Source organism: Musa acuminata, chromosome BXJ2-9 (assembly GCF_036884655.1).
Source record: "Musa acuminata AAA Group cultivar baxijiao chromosome BXJ2-9, Cavendish_Baxijiao_AAA, whole genome shotgun sequence".
NCBI classification, from domain to species: Eukaryota; Viridiplantae; Streptophyta; class Magnoliopsida; order Zingiberales; family Musaceae; genus Musa; species Musa acuminata.
The window spans coordinates 10,317,773-10,335,791 of NC_088346.1; the positions used below are offsets into that span (position 1 = coordinate 10,317,773).

Consider the following 18,019-nt stretch of genomic DNA (forward strand, 5'->3'; position numbering starts at 1 on the left):
CACGGTGTAGTCTTGTCGGTGTGCGTGGTGGCAATGAAGAAATCGTGAGGAATGAGTTTCTCCTGGACTTGGTTAAGAGAACGAAAGCGTACGAAGAAAGAGAAAGGCTTTTTATCCTTTGATTCATCGAAAAATATATATTTATATTTATATTAATCAAACGATAAAATATATTTTTAAAATAAAATTAATTATAGCTCAATAAACCTCCTCATATTTATCCAACTACTCATCTATTTATTACATCTAATCATAACTACTTAAATTAATTTTATCATATTTTTAATTCAAAATAATTATTACTTGAAGTTTTTTCTTTAAAAAATATTTTTTTACTAAAATTTTTATGAAGATATTAGTAAGTTGATCTTCGTTGTTATAGTAGTTTATTTAAATTTCTCTTTTATCAAATAGATAGATACAATTCTATCATTACGCTAATAGACTTGTTGGATTTTTGTTAGTTCATCTTGCTATTATTGAAGATTTACTAGAATTCTTTGAAGTCAAATCGCTTAACATGTTATACTTGTAGCTATAACATATTCTGTCTCGAAGCTTGAGAAAATAATATATTCTTACTTTTTTATTATCTATGAAATTACCCTTGAGCTCAATCACTATCAATATAAGAATACAACTTAAAATCTTTAACTTGCTCATAACATATGTCATAATTGAGAGTTCCTTTAATGTATATAAGAACTCTTTTAACTACTCCATAGTGATTTTTGCTAAGGCTATGTATCAATCTTGACAATAAACTAACTACAAACATAACATTTGACCTTGATTGTTGAGATAAATTAATCTTCTAAATAAATTTTTATATTGTTTCTCATTTATTTTTTCAACTTTGTCATTTAGCATATGTTTATCATTTGTATTTAATGGAATATTCACTAGCTTACAAACTACTATTTGAAATCTTTTTAATAAATCTTTAACATATTTTCCTTGGCATAAAAAATTTTATTTGCATCTTGAATAATTTTTATTCTTAGAAAATAATATAAAAGCTTTAGATTGATCATGACATCATATTTTTCTTAAATTCAGCAACCATATCTGATGAATTTTTAGTATAAATAATATCGTCTATATACAAACTGATAATAAAAAATTTCATACCTTGGGTTTTTATATAAAAAGTCAACTTACTTAAACTTTTTTTTAAAATTATGTTAAAGAAGCTACTTTTAATTCTATTGTCTCATATTGTTTCAAATTATATAATATTTTATCCAATTTGTATTCTTTATCTTCTTGTCCTTTAATTTTAAATTCTTCCATCTACTTTACATAAACCTTCTCTTGCAACTTTCCATTTAAGAAGGTTGATTTAACATTAAATTGATGAAATTATCATTTTTTTTTCTATGCTAATACTTTTCTAATCATAAACCTTCTCTTGCAACTTTCCATTTAAGAAGGTTGATTTAACATCAAATTGATGAAATTTGAATATATCCTTTAGCAACTAAATGGGTTTTATATTTTTACAACAAGTCAACAACATTAGATTTTGACACACACACATATTTACCGGCTTCTATAAAATCACTAAACTGATATATCTGTAAAAAATTATAAAATTTCATCAAAGGTTTTTCAATATCACTATAATCTTTTGAATTAAAATCTTTCAAAATATAAGAGATTTGGGTGAGGCATTAACTATATGCAATGTATTATATATTTCTTATAGACTTCCTCTCCAATAACTATTGAAATTTCAACTGCTTTATAATTTTAATTTTTTTCATTAAAAATAATATCACAACTTATGATTAATTTCTTAGTTATAGGATCATAAAATATAGAACCTTTTATTTCATTACTATATCTCATAAATATGCATTTAGTACTTTTATCATCAAGTTTACTTTCTTTTCTCTATAGAAACATAAAGAAAAACAACATAACAAAATGCCTTTTAAGTGACTTACACAACTTCGATCACAACTCATATCTTTCACTCTACTATTCTATTTTATTGAGGGTTATAACTTGTAATTAGTTCTATATGAATATTTATATTTTTATAAAATAAAAAATAAAAAAAAATTAAAGTGAATTCACCCCCTCTATTAGTATGGTGAGTTTTAATAAAATAATCAATTTATTTTTCTATATATGTTTTATTTTTTTAAACAAAAAAGGTATTAGCTTTTTAAAAAAAAATATACTCACATCATTCTTATGCAATCATTTATAAATAATAAAAAAATATTTACTTCTACCATGTGAGACAATCCTGCATAGGTCTATATATATTTATATGCAAAAGTTTCAACTATTCTTTAGCTCTTTAAGAATGTCTTATTTGTTGTTTTTCAAAAACATAAGATTCACAAACAATATCTTTATTCTTAATTTTAAGTAAAACAACTATCATATTCTTCTGATTTAAAAAATCTAGTCAAACCATAATTTAGATAGCTATATTTTTTATGTTATAATATTGATTTATCAACAACAATAGTAGTGAATGCATATAAGGAGAAATTTAAAAATAATAAAAAATTATTTTATTTTTTATCATACTCATAATTGTTATCTTTTTTATTATAAATCAAATAGTTTCATCATAAAAAATAACACAATATTCTTTTCTCATCATTTACCCACCTTATATTAATAATATTTTATTTTAAATCAAAAATAAATATCACATCATTCATAAATTTTTTTTTATCAAATTTGATGTTCACGTTCATTTTTCTTCCACTTGAATCTTACTATCATTTCTCATCTATACTATTGATCTAGTTAAATTATTAAGCATTCAAAATAAATTTGTCCCTTATACCATTACTAAATCTACATTTCAAAAATAAACAAATCTAGAATATTCTTTATCAAATGTCATAAAAAAGTATTTTTTATTTTTATGATAATTTACTTATTTTTGTTCCAATAATCTTTTTTAAGATAACCATATTTTTTTATATTGAATGCAAAAAGGAACATTTAGATTTGTATCTTTGTATCAACAATCTTTTTGTTTTTTATTTTTTGCAATAAAAACATTGATGAGTTTCTTTATTATCTTCATTAAAGTTCCTCTAACTCTCATTTAATCGGTCTCATCCTTACCACCAAATCATCTGTTACCTTTACTATTTTGACCACTTCATTGAGATCTAATTTATAAATTTTGTTTTTTTGTCCTACTTCGTACATATCTTCATTTGGAAAGTATATTTAAAAGTTTCATCTGAAAATATATTCACTTTTTTTTCATGAACTAAAAATAAACCACTTAATTCATCAATAGATAATATACTTGTATCTTTAGCTTATTCTAAAGTAGTAGAAGATATATCCAATTTTGAAGATATATCTTATAGGTTTTCACTGTAAGACCTTATTTGATTCATAATACAAGAGATTTTTGAGAAAAACTCAGATTTAGAATTTTTCATTATAAAAGTTTTGAATTCACACAAAGAATTTGAAGCCTTAAAAGTTTTTATCTTATCTATACCTTCAAATACATCTTTTAATATTTTTCAAGCTTCCATTAATATTGATGCTAACATGATTAAAAAAATAAGGACTCACCTATTACTTGTTATAGCATACAGAGAGAGCTTTTGTATCTTTCATTCTAATAATTTTTTAAGTTTTTGTTGATATTGATGCCAAGATGATTCAGAAAAATAAAGACTCGTCTATTGTTTATTGTAACATGTAGAGAGCTTATATGTTATTATTTATTTAACCTTTTTAATCTTTAATAAAATTATTTTATCAAATTTAATAATTATTATAAAATAAATAGAGTTCTTATTTTAACAATTCAAAATTAATAATTTTCACTTTTAAAAGATGAAGAAGAAGAAGAAGAGGTGAAGGATGAGAAAAAGAAGGAAGAAGAGGAAAAAGAAAGAGGAGGCAAAAAAGAAGAGGAGGAAGAAGATGGTATTAATATCTATTTATAAATTAAAAGAAGTTGTATATAATAATGAGGATTTACAAATATTCTTAATAGTTTAAAATATTAAAAAAATAAAATAAAATTATAAATAGTAAAAGAAGAGTTGATGGTAACTCACAAGTTTAACATATATTAAGTTAAACATTATTATAATTTTAAAACTCAAATTTATAAATTGAGGGTCACACTCAAATATATATCATTTGACTCTCTTAATATTTACCAATGCGGGACTCTTCTCTTCATCCTCTTTTTCAGTCTCTTCTCACATATAAATATCTTCTAATATTCTTTCCTTATTCATGTGCAGCTTAATTGTCTCCTTCTTACTTATAATAAGAATAGATGGTGCAGTCAACTTTTATCTATAATCTTAGCTTGGTTGGTGATGTGGCTAATTTTGTCCACATTGCTAGCTTGACTCTTCTTTCTCTCTCTTTTTCTTCGATCATTCTTTTTTTATTTTTTACTCACTTTTCTTGTTTAGAACATGTTAGAATAAAGATAGACCTAATATCATGTTAGAATAATACTTGGTAACTAGTTGATAGACCTCAAAATAAAGATATTGCTGGTGTCAAATGAATTTACAATGTTAGAATAATACTTGGGAACTAGTTGATAGACATCAAAATAAAGATATTACTGGTGTCAAATGAATTTACAATGTGAAATATAAAGCATATGGCTCAGTGCAAAAAAACAAGATATGATTAATGGCAAAGGATTACTCACAGTAAGTATTATAGAGTTGACTATGATGAAATTTTGTACCCCAGTCACTCGCCTTATATTATTAGAATTTTGATTGCATTAGCAACTCACAAAGGTTGATTGTTGTATCGACTTGACGTGAAATCAGTTTTTTTGAATGGAGAATTAAAAGAAGAGGTCTATGTTGAGCAAACACTTTCTTGCCATTAAATTTATTATTAAAGATTAAGAAAAAAAAATATACAAGTTGAATAAATATGAAATAAATGACATGGAAATGCTAAGACACTTTCTTGGCATTGTTATATATCAAGAGAAAAAATAATATATTTATTTCTAAAAAGATTATGTGGACAAAGTTCTAAAGAAGTTTAATATGTTTGAATGCCATCTTATCACCACACCATTACTAGTTGGTGAAAAATTAAAGAAAAAAAGAAGATTGATACTACTCTTTGTAGAAGCTTGATTGTAATTTATTATACCTTACTTATAGCTACAAGGCCATATATTATGTTTGCTACAAGTATACTTTCTAGATTCATGAATAGTCCTAGACACATTCATTTTGGAGTTACCAAAAGAATTCTCAGATATTTACAAGGCACTAAAGAATTGAAGACCTATAGCATTGCAACTCCAATAATCTAAGGCATTACTAAAAGATATTCACCGAGGCACTACTAAAAAATAAGTTTGAGTATTTTAAAGAAGCTATGATCGCTCGTGAATAATACGTTAAGTGAACGAAATGTTGGCATTAATGTATTGATGTTTTAAGAAATATCAAGAGTAGTTTAGAAAATAAACTAAGTATTAGTTATGGTTTAAAATAGTAGGATTATAGAAAATAATAATAATAATAATAATAATAATAATAAAGCTACTGCAATTTAAGATTGAACGAAAATAATAATATAATTATGTGCCTCCTTTTTCTTTCCTCTTACAAGCCAATCATAACATATTAGCACTACAAATTAATATTCTTTCTTTCCGTTGCTAATGGTGGAATGACCCAAAAGCTTGCGAGCTCATCTTTCCATTGTCAACGGACTCGTACTATCTTCCTTCTATCCTTGACCGTTGAACCCTTATGGGTTATGGGGCTCAAGAACATGAGAAAGCTTCACCAGCTCTCTCTCTCTCTCTCTTCTCGACCCCTGCTCCTCTTCTAATTGAAGAAAGGGATGGAGAGATGAGAAACCAGTTTGTCACCTTGGCACTATTGCTTCTGCTTGCTCTCGTCCGACAAGGTCTCTCTGCCTCCGCCTACGGGAAGATGCTAATAAGGTTACTACTTATATTTTAAGTGGATGCATCCATATACATAAACATGTTTGCCAAATTATGAAGTGTTAATCGTTTTGATACTTGAGTTTTGGGGTGCTTCGAGGGGATGTATCATCGTCGTAGGAAGATGCTTTGTTAGATAGGATGTATGGAACGTTTTGATGTTTGTATCTTGAAAAAGCACATTCGGTGCCTGAAAATATTTTGTTTCATTGGATATATTGAATGTCTTAATGCTTATATCGTAATCACATTTCAAAAAGTGGATTATATCAACTCAACTATGTCGTGTGGATCGATGACTAATTTTGGTATTAGCTTATGACGATAAAACCTTCTGATAAATAAATAAAGGAATAGAAAGATAAATATAAATTATATATAAATCAATGTCTACTACAAAGATCAATTTCATGATACATTTTCTTAATTAAATAATAACTGGTACTGTCATCAATGGTTATATGGCAATTAGTTACATGGCTAGACATCTAATTGATCACGCAATATAAACATATAAGTTTAACATGATGATGATGATCGGTAATGATATGGTATCTTATTAAGATTTGAGGAGATTATGTCGTAGCCCTATTCAGGTTATGTATGTATTTATCAGTGTATTCTTATGCTAGACTCTCTTTCTTGAGCTTATTACTAACTTGGGCATATGATATATCTCATAGAATATACCTCTAGACGTTCTCGAGAGGTATATAGTTTTTAAATATAATAACATTCACGAAAACGAGTTTGATTATTATGACGACTTCATTACATCGGGTTGATGATTATTTGTAATGGTAATAGGATAATACTAGAATAAGACATTGATTAAAAATATCATAAAAAACCAAAATTAAGACACCACAAGGATTAAAAAAGCTAATTAGACAAGCCCCTTTTCGACTTTTGATAATGTGATCGTAAGTCTAGCACCCATTTCTCCTGCCCATAGGAGTTTCAAGGTCATCGACTCTTCAATTCGAAAACTTCTTTGGACTTCCTAAGAAGGCTAAGATTTAATACGCAAGATGCAAATATTTCTCTCCTATGATAGCATATAGAATGTCAATTGGACTTTGGCATGTAAATTCTTTTAATAAACTTAAATATTAGAGAAATCTTATTATGTATTTATCCGGTATAGTTTTACATGATCCTTAGACTTTGCTGTGAAGGGAGGGAGTCCCTCATATGTGAATACAATGAAATAATGCAAATATTATAATCAGCAAATCATAATCAGCAAATATTATAATCTAAAATTAAAACTAACCAAATTTTGGTTCGAGTCAGACCAAATTGATTTGACCAACTCATATGTGAATACAATGAAATAATGCAACCGGAGTATGTGTTTCTAAGCCAATTGCTAGTGCTAACCTTAGGCATCGATAGTGGCATTAATCGGTCGGATGTAGCAATAGAAATGGAAGAGGGTTGGCTTTTTGTCTTATGGAATTCCTTGTTGCAAATCACATATCTTTAATATGAGACACCTTTCTCTCTCTCTCTCTCTCTCTCTCTAGCAAACTATTATGAACCTTGATGGGCCGGCCCAACTGTCTCGGCCCAACCATGATGGGCATTAGAAGTATTGAAATTTTATACATTTTAATCAAAGGTATTTTAGGTTAATTTATATATTTTTCATTCAAACTTTACTAAAGTAATTTTTTAAATAATATCTAAATATCAAAATTATAGAAGTATGAAGCAAACAATGTGCCAAATAAAGACAGTAAATATCTTTGATAGATCATCCTAAGATTCTGAGTTTAATTCTCGTTTTCGTCACTTATATTTTATATAAATGCATAAGTAAATAATATATTAAAAATATTATTAAACCGCAAGTAATAGAATAAAATAGAAGGAGAGATAAGCTCGACGAAACAACAAAAGATCAGCTCGAGCAAGCAACAGAGCAAATGCATCACGTTTCTGAGGCCCTTCTTCTCCTCCTTCTCCCCATGTCCACGTCCTAGTCCGCCCGTCGCCTTCGTTACCTCGCCACGCCCAACGATGGAGGAGTTGGTGATCCCCATCCAAATAATAGACACAGCCACTCACGTCCGTACCCACACATATCCGACCCAAAGACATGGAGGGGTGACACAACACAAGGGAAGGACGCCGGGATCCAATGCCATCAAGGCTTTGGGTTTTGGCGCCGTATGTGCCAAAAGTAGGTGCCATCGACTCTCCACCATATGCTATAATTTCCCAAGCCTCCATCCGTCTCTTCCTGCCTGGGGTTGGGTGGGGGGGTTGCATTAATGGGCAGTGAGCTCCATGGATACTCGAGCTTGATTGAAAGCATCGTCAGTGGAGATACTACCTCATCGTGTGATATTAAGCTTGGAGATCCCACATGTGTGGTTTCTCGTCTTCCACGTTAAATCTCTTTTGCCCGTCGGCTGTGCTGTTGGTGTTGGAGGCGCCGTCGTCGATCACACTTCTTTTGCTCGGATAATGTTTGTTCACGTGGAAGATTGGTTTGAGGACTGTCCCTATGAAGATTAGCTCACTGACATATATTCATTTCATTAGGATGGGCAAGTGTTTTGATATTTGAATAATTATTATTTTAAGAGGTAAAAGAAAATCCTAATATGGTAAGAAGCTTATATGATGAAAATTTTATTCTTGTCTCGGAAATTAGCGAATTACGTCGATTTTTTGATATGTTATTTGATTATTTATCCCTTTAATTTGTTTTTGATTTTGAAGATGTTGTTTCCCTCTCAACCCATCCCTTTCCCCTCATCTTTGTTGTTCTCAGCATTTGGTCCTCCTCGATGGATGATGTTCTGCACCACGCGAGTTCAGTGCGAACTAAATCGAAAAGGACATGGAAACCTAACAGCACTCGATCACATGCCAAGCAATGTGGAGTTATCGGTGTGCATCACAGCCCTCCTGCAGCTGCTCGCATGCATGCATGCATGAGAGTTGAAGGGCCGCAGTGCCATGGAAGACAAGATGGTCCTCCACACCACGTATTCAGATCTTGGGTTTCCAGTCACTCCTCCACTAGTAGACATTTAATCATCACTCTCCGATGGTGATGATGATCTGCACTCACTCTAACAGGCCACCTACACAAATCTTACGTACTTTGTTTCTGAGCCATTCATGGGACTGCTCTCGAGGCCAGTTGTATCCAAGTACAAGCCAATGGTGGTGCACCCAAACTGTTCCTCGTTCCTATCCTTTCCTTGTTCCTTTCACCACTGCAAATTATGACCGGGGACCATATCATTTCATGTGCATGGAAATGAAGCATGCAGCTACATCATACGAAGAGGAGGAAGAGCTCCATCATTCGTGGTGGCCGTAACAAGTCAGCAAATGAATGCAGTATATTCCCAGTTTCCGTGAAGAATTTTTGGTCGACCGAAGGTAAAAAAGTTGATGTATCATCCCTATCAGGACTCCAATATGAGCTCCGCGAATGGGTAACTTTGGTGGGTTGTTCTCAGTGCATGCCCACACCACAGAATCATGTAAGCTGTGTACAAACTACAACCGTGCAACTCATCTGAATCCGTTGAGTGGTGCTCCTCTACCGTTCAAAGAAAACCCACTGTGAATTATACTTCCAACATGTATGTCACCGAGGAACGCAGGACCATAAGAATGACTCGAAAGCTACAGCAGTGCATATGAGGACGAGGCCGAAAGGAACGCAGGTATGAGATGCTTGAGAAATGTTCTATGGATGTCATCAGTGACTTACAGTTCAACTCAAAGTGGACACATTCTTCACATCTCCATCCGAAGACCTAAGGTAGGACCTTGAAACAACAACAACTGGGAGTGAGTGAGGACATCAGTCAAGCGTATCACACAACTGTGCTGGGATCTTATGGTCTGATATCTCATAGGGTTTGGCCACTGATTGCTCGTCTACCTGATGCTGGCTTGAGTCAGCCTTTGGATGTAATATTGCGGAGATAGACCGCACATAGTATATATACTATTGACAGACTCATATGAGTTGCTAACATCGGAAGGTACGAACGGAAAACATCATTAACATGGAAGTCATTTTTTGTTAAATCTTTGACTTGTTGATGGGATAACAATTACTAAATCAACAGAGTTCTAAAATATTCTTTGAATATTTTTTGTTATAAAAAATACTTATATGACCATTTCGGAAAGATAAACTATAAGAAAATAAATACAAGCATGATTATCGAGGTCAAGCTCTCTCTTCATGTTAAAATCTAACTTTAGAAACTCGACTTGAGCATCGACGAGATCACATTTAGAGCCTCCTCCCGTCATTAATCTTCATGCAAGAAACATTCTTTGGGATCGATGTCTCCTTGGGCAATCAAGATGTTAGGTAAGACCAGAGTTCCTCAATCAGGCTCAAACCAAGATGAGTTGGCCAACCCAAAGGCGACCATACTACTTGAGTGTTTCAGTATTTACAGGATGGTAATGTAATTTTTTAAATTTTTATAATACCCTATGATATTATCTAAAATCATAATATTGTCAACATGATTGATGTCATATATAAGGTAAAATTTTATTATTATTTTTATATTCATTAATATGATTATATTTTTATTTATTATATATTTGGGCCATATGATCTTTTTTTATAAGATTACATACATTCATTTATTTACTTATTAATTTAAATAAAAAAATATTTATTTATTTTTGAATGAATATTTAAAATATTAGAATGATAAATTTATCACATAATATTTAATGGATTCTTAAAATATACATTTATCAAGCAACACTTACGTTAATTTATATTTAAAATATAAATTTTATTTATTATTTATGAAACACTCAAAGCATCTGACGACCGAATATTCATTTCATAGCAGCACATCCATTTAAATTTGTTTCTTTAAATAAATATTAAAAATATAAATATGTTTCCAAACATAATTATGTTTATATTAAGAGATGCTCAAATCTAATCAATATTTTCCTTGGTTTAAGAGGAAAAATAAAAAGGTGGATCGCAACGTATACAGCTTCTTGCGACTAAGAAGTTGTGTATCAAGATGCGTTGCAAGGGAAAAAAAGAAAGATTGTTTCTCTTGTTTTTTGCTTTTTAAGAACAAGCTAATGAATGAATGTTGGATCATTTATTATTTGAAGGTGTATGGAAGAAATGGACTCATTTCTTCAATAATTATGAGGGCTTTTTCGATTGGATGTTTGATGAGAAATCTTTCGAAAGGAAGAAAAGGCCAATTAATTCTGGGAGTACGTTTCGGTGGTCAACATCTTATTTATTGGCCGAATTGGAAGCGTATCCTTTTTCTCAAATTGGCATTGACCAGTCAATATTGTTCACATGAAGATGAAATTTATAAGTGTTAGGATTGGGAAACTTTTGGATTCCTAATTCAAATTGCTTAGTGAATGAGATTGCTCTGACATTAGAGCTTGGTTGTTTCATACATACCATGTCTTATTTTTTTCTCTAATAAATTTTAAAAAATTGAGAAAATTATTCAAATCTTATGTCATATGATGTATAAGACTTTATTCTTAAGTTTAGGTTAATTTAAGAGAGACTTCTATTTTATGGACCTTAGTTTTCTTCATCCAACCTTATAAATCTTATATTTGTTATTAATAGATTTTTATGTTTTATTATCGATCATTTGAATTATTTTGTAATATCGAGGTCTTCTTGTAAGATTATGTGATCTTATATAATTGGATAAGATATATAATGAAATTAATTAAATTCTGATAATAAATATTAACCAATAGAAAAGAAGTTCATATTATAGTATGATTCATTAGGAATGCCCACATATGAACACTGAAGATAGGACCCTTTGCTCTCGTTTATAAATAGATAGGATCTATATGAACTAAAGAAATATATCATAGAGAACACAATCGAAAGATCACGATTTCTCTTATAACCTCTCTAAAGATAGGAAGAGAAGAGAAAGAAAGTCTAGTTCTCCTTGGACAACAAGTTTTAGATCTAACATATCATATAGAGATTCTTTTTTTCGGATGTCATCTAAAGGTACACATCAAAACCCATATAATATTATTTGATTTTAATCCTAACATAAGATTATTTTCACATATAGAGATTCTTTTTTTTTGATGTCATCTAAAGGTACACATCAAAACCCATATAATATTATTTGATTTTAATCCTAACATAAGATTATTTTCACATTTCATTGATGAACGTTTCAATGTGATAGGCATTAGCCTCATCGTGTATAAATCATTCATTCACATGGTGATAAGTTGATTACTTTATAGTATCATCATTTACAATAGTAGAGAGAGCTAGTAAACTCATGCAGAGAGAGGTAAAAATAAAACAACAATCTAATATGGTAGAGTTAAGAGAGTTGATCTTTCGTATTCGTTCTTCCGCTCGTCTCCGTCACCGACATGATAGAGTCAGCTTGAGCTGGTTCGAGAACGCCATGGAAGGCGTACAGTAGGGGAGGACTGTAGGGAAGCAGTCAGCTTTGATGGGAAACATCCCCATCCCTGCCACCAACCGTCCTAATCCATAGCAACATGTCTTACGTTGTCCAACGAGGATAGGGTGCCATGACATCTGGGGCATGGCCAGTGCCGCGTGGTCGGCGCAGCGTCGAGCTGGGGCTTGCCTGCAACCGTCACAACCACAAGGCGAGCTTGACGTGGGTCGTCAGCAGGAGGAAGATAGACTTCGGGGTTGTAATTAGCAAGGGATTTATTTGGCGTCACATCGTCACTCACGCATTATTGGAAGCCAAAAACCGAATACAGCGTGTTGCCCACACGATTAAGTCCCAATAGACACCGACGAGCGAGAGTTCTAGGCGTTTCTCAAGGAGAAATCTATGTTGGATTCCAGCACGTGCCGCCTAACTGGTGACGTGGAACAACATCTTGGCACCGCTTCCGTCGGCAAAGGGCGGACATCATCTTTCCCACGTCGATGTCTTTATATTGGCGTCCGATATCGTTAGCGACCGCATCGATCTTATAGATTCCACATGATATAGGATGAGATGTGCTAATGGTGACTTGGTAATATCAAATCCGTATTTCCGAGGCCCACGTCAACTCTTTTATGTGAGAAGAGATGAACTCGTTATGCAGAGTAAGGAAACACCCTCCATGACGTCGCGCTACTGAAAGCTATTCTAACCTTATCTTGTAATTCGCCTTACATCTCCAACACTAATCATACCAAATGAGACTAAAAGACTAAGGATCACTAATTGAGGTAGTTGAAATGTGACTCGAGTTTAAAACTAAACATTTTTGTATTGCTTGTTTCGATTGATTTTTATTATTATTATTTTGATAAAATTCAAAGGTTTGGCCAAAGGGCATCGGAGAGTTTACCTGGTTTAGTGTGGACGAGTCGAAAGGCTCCGGCAGCCACTTTCGTGTTCCTGGCAAGCGTCTCGTTCACTCAGCTGCGGATTAAAACCAGCGGATGGGGGTGGGGGGGTGATGGCGACGCCATGGCCGTTCGAGAAAGCAGGGCCTGTCATTTGCAGCAGCATGACATGGAGGAGGAGAAGGAGGTGGATGTGGAGCAGTGATGGCGATCCAATAATGGTAAAAGCTGGCCTTCACTGGGGCATTTCCTCGTGCACATACGAGGCAGCGAAAAGGGAACCGCGGGGGTGGGGGATTGGCGTTGGGCGAGGCCGACAAAGCCGGGGCGCGAAGGATTTCGCTGCACGGAATGGCGGGAGGCGCGCTAGAACTATCTGGAGCCCCGACCACCGCCGTCTCGACACGTGTTTCCTCACAGCTGTCTCGATTCCGATGGCCGTCCTCCGCGGGCCCCGCCTCCAGCTGGACTGCACTCTGGTTGGGCCGATGCGGAATAAAGCGGGTCCGCGTCGACGAGCCCGATCTGACACGCAGATCCGCCGTACCTGCACTCGATCCATGAGGCCGTCCCATCCGGTGTGACCTCCTCCCCTCTCTCGGAACGCCCCCACCCGCGCCCATAACGGATTCGGATCGACCCCGTTTCTCGTGAAGCGTCAACGACTAACGGGTCTCTACGATCATTACTTCCAATCTTAATATGGATGGATGACAGCCATAACGAGCCTTTAAGAACTCGCCTTAGTTAAGAGACACGTGGTGTGGTCTCCCAAGTTGATGGAAATTTGGCTTATAATGGAAGAACCCAATGGTTCAAGGAAAGCTCGAACCAGACCGGATCGCGTGGAGCCGGATGGGTTGCATGTGCTGTGCAGGAGTTCCTCACGGACTCTGACAAGGACGTCTCCCGACCCGGTATTTTTCGTGCGTAGAGGCCACGTGTTGGGTTGGAATTTGGCAGGCAAAGATACGGTGAAATCTGGTGGAGCAGTAATCTAGATATGGTAAAACATTGTCGTCCAATTAGAGCTCTAACCGCAGGGATCAAAAGGATGCGCTTCCATCCCGTTGGCCACTTGCCAACTATGCCCCTCTCTCTCCCTCTCCCACCTTTCTCTATATAAACCCATCAATGCTTTCCCAAACCCCACCAGTAGATCCCCTCTCAAAACCTCTGTATCACCCCCAGTTTTGACGACTGAAGGGATGGGGATGGCTTACAGCCTTCTTCTCAGCTTCCTTCTCTTGGCCCTTGCAACCTTGCTCTTCCTCAGAAAGCGCAAGAGGAAATCCCAGGACGGGTATCAGCTCCCACCTGGTTCCATGGGATGGCCTTACGTGGGAGAGACGCTTCAGCTTTACTCGGAAGACCCCAATGTCTTCTTTGCCACCAAACAGAAGAGGTACCCATTGCTCTCTCGCACATGATTTTCTGAATGAATTCGAAGATTTCGTTGTGGTGAATGGGGCTCAATGGTGGTGGGGATGGGGGTGCGGCGTGTTGTCGCAGGTACGGCGAGATCTTCAAGACGCACCTGTTGGGCTACCCGTGCGTGATGCTGGCCAGCCCCGAGGCGGCGAGGTTCGTGCTGGTGACGCAGGCTCATCTGTTCAAGCCGACGTACCCGAGGAGCAAGGAGCGGATGATCGGGCCCCGGGCGCTCTTCTTCCACCAAGGCGACTACCACATGCGGTTGAGGAAGCTCGTCCAGGGCTCGTTGTCGCCGGACGCGCTTCGCGGCCGCGTCCCCGACATCGAACGCATAGTGATCTCCATGTTGGAATCATGGGTGGGTCAGGAGGTCAGAACCTTTCATGCAATGAAGAAGGTCGGTAGACTTTGGCCTGACATGACAACATAATAGCTAGTACCTCTGTGCCACCTTGGCTTCACTTCAATTTTCGCTACAGTTATCTTTTGATGTCGGTATCCTCACCATCTTTGGGGGCCGATTGGACGAGCGGTACAAAGTAGAGCTGAAGAAAAACTACTTCATCGTCGACAAGGGCTACAATTCCTTCCCCACGTACATTCCCGGGACCCCGTACCACAAGGCGATCCAGGTAAGCAAGGATTCTGATCGCCCCGCCGTCGTCTCTTCCAGCTCCGCTCCTGCTTTATCTACAACCCGTACTCGGTTCTTTTCCGCGTGAAGGCAAGGAAACGTTTGCGCGGCATACTGAGTGAGATCATGAAGGAGAGGAGGACGAAGGGAGTCACAGAGAACGATCTGTTGGGCTGCCTCATGGACTCTAGGGACGAAAGGGGGGAGCACCTCAACGACGACCAGATCGCCGACAACGTCATCGGCGTACTGTTTGCCGCACAGGACACCACGGCCAGCGTCATGACATGGGTGCTAAAGTTCCTCCACGACCACCCGAAGCTTCTTGAATCTGTCAGAGTAAGAACACCGAAGCACCGAGTCATGATCAGTTCGAGAACTAACTTGTTAGCAGGGACACTGATCGGACCTCGCCATCGTTTTCATGTAGGCGGAGCAAATGGTGATCCAGCAGAGCAACGAGTTTGGAAGTCGACCCCTGACATGGGGGCAAACGCGAAGCATGGCTCTAACTCACAAGGTGAGTAGATGTGTGTGTGCGTGTGTGGACTTCTCTTCCCCCTTTGCACAAGTGATGATAGTGGATACCTCTCTTTCATCGACTGTCTCTCTGTGCTTATGATTGACCATGGCAAGTGGTGTACCTCTCTTCTGATCCAGGTTATATTGGAGAGTTTAAGGATGGCGAGCATCATTTCTTTCACTTTTAGGGAGGCTGTGGCTGATGTGGTGTACAAAGGTAATTGAGCACGAGTAACGCCATAACAGTGGCCTGTGTACGTAGTGTTTCATACTGTAACTGTGAAGTATTAAGCCAAATGGTCATGGAACGCAGGATACCTTATACCAAAGGGTTGGAAGGTGATGCCTTTGTTCAGGAACATACATCACAATCCAGAATTCTTTCGAGAACCGCGGGTGTTCGATCCTTGTAGATTCGAGGTATGATCTACGCATATTTAGTTTCTTTCATGTCTTTTATGTCTTGCATGCCTTCTCGGTTACGTTGTTCGCGTCATAAATATGACTGCTTGCCTCTGTAAAAGACTCGATTTCCCTTATTTTGGGGAACCGAAGACTTGATAAAGATAGTAATCGTGTATACACAGGTTGCTCCGAAGCCCAATACTTTCTTGCCATTTGGGAATGGAGTTCACGCTTGCCCCGGCAATGAGCTGGCGAAACTTGAAATGCTCATTCTGATCCATCATCTTGTGACCAAATACAGGTTATAGCACGCTCAAAGATTGTACTGCTGTCTTCATCATCACCAACTGGTACTGATAGCTTGGGGTGCATGGTGATGCAGGTGGGAGATTGTGGGACACCAAGGTGAGGTGGAGTACTGCCCTTTCCCGGTGCCCAAGCAAGGACTTCCGGCCAAGCTGTGGAGAGTCACCGGCGGCAGCGAAGAAGCAGGACAAGGACGTCCGCCTGCATGAGCGAGAAAACCTGATGCTACTCCATTTTAACCTATCCTGTATAATGAATGATCCCTGAGGGCTTCTCCCCCGGAAGAAGAGAGAGGGGTCGACTCTCCTCTGTTCCCCCCCCCCCCCCTAATTTTTGTTCTCCAATTGTGTTGATCCTTCCAACATATATTTTAATTCAATGAAATGGAGTTCTTCTTTCTTAAAGTGGTGCGTCTGCGGTCCCTCAACGTGCATGTTTCCTTTTCCCACTCAGTCGCCGTTCCATGATCAGATGGCGAAGTATCATCATAACCTGTGACATCACCCTCCACGCGACGGGGGACCCGCTGCCACATTCCATGTGCTCGGGGTCGCCATGTGTCGCGCCGCGCGGTGCTCCAGGTGTGTGTCTTCGGCCGCCTCAGGTGGCCACACAAGTAGGAGGAGCCGAAAGGCTGCATGTGCCCCGAGGAACAGGACACGACGTGCTCGTCTCACACCGGACGTGTGGACGACGGTGCAGAGACGGTCTGATTCGGCAGTGGGGACGGGGATGTGGATGCCCCTTGTGCGGTTGTACCAACAAGTCCTCGGAACAGCCTAGCCGGGGTTCCCCCTCGTTGGGGGTCACACAACAGAACCAGCACCGGCACCGGCACCGGCCTGAGAAGTCTCTGGAGAGCCGAGACATTTGATACTGACCCTTGCACAGCAATGTGGGTGCTGCAAGTCCCGTCTCATCTCAGCGTGCACTCAAATTAAGCATTCAAAGCTAGTTAGATGTTCTTTTGTTTTTCTCGATCGATCGGTCATGACCAAACATTGCGTGCAAGTTTGTTTATCCAAACATGACCAAACAAATTTAGGTTAGGTATCAAGTAATTTGACTTGTAGCATACTCCATTACTAGATGCTTCGAAGTTCTTATCGAACTAATGAACTATATGAGCACCGTAGCATACTCAAACCACATCTTCCGCTAAATCGTCAGGTTGACATCATATCAGAATCTCTACCAGATCGTGTGTCGGATTTTGCCGCCTCGACGAGCCCACCCCTGCAGCTGCATCACTTTCGGGTCCTCAGGCCACAAAGCGACGACGTTAGCGATCAGAGCTGTAACATCTTAGGATGATATCCACAGGATGAGTTTCGTATGGAAGACAAATTTTCTGCAGCGTTCTAGGCATCGAGATTTCAACGCTCTAGAGATTTCACGAGGG

General features: G+C 37.0%; 1 protein-coding gene across 1 annotated transcript; it reads left to right on the forward strand.

The window, feature by feature from the left end:
* The first annotated feature begins 14,460 nt into the window (after window positions 1–14,460).
* Window positions 14,461–17,021, forward strand: LOC135623085 (abscisic acid 8'-hydroxylase 3-like). The gene is made up of 9 exons (XM_065125620.1): window positions 14,461–14,721; window positions 14,829–15,147; window positions 15,230–15,382; window positions 15,475–15,723; window positions 15,815–15,904; window positions 16,045–16,123; window positions 16,220–16,326; window positions 16,494–16,612; window positions 16,694–17,021. Exons 1-9 carry the CDS (start codon window positions 14,525–14,527, stop codon window positions 16,824–16,826), a joined length of 1,446 nt encoding a protein of 481 aa, XP_064981692.1. The 5' UTR covers window positions 14,461–14,524; the 3' UTR covers window positions 16,827–17,021.
* Window positions 17,022–18,019: the final 998 nt, after the last annotated feature.

What these genes read in the sequence shown, in the direction of transcription:
- LOC135623085 (XM_065125620.1), top strand. Translation starts at nt 14,525, where the DNA reads ATGGGGATGGCTTACAGCCTTCTTCTCAGCTTCCTTCTCTTGGCCCTT. An exon ending in CCTTTCATGCAATGAAGAAG is followed by an intron (nt 15,148 to 15,229) that starts GTCGGTAGACTT and finishes TTTTCGCTACAG; the next exon opens with TTATCTTTTGATGTCGGTAT. An exon ending in AGCTTCTTGAATCTGTCAGA is followed by an intron (nt 15,724 to 15,814) that starts GTAAGAACACCG and finishes GTTTTCATGTAG; the next exon opens with GCGGAGCAAATGGTGATCCA.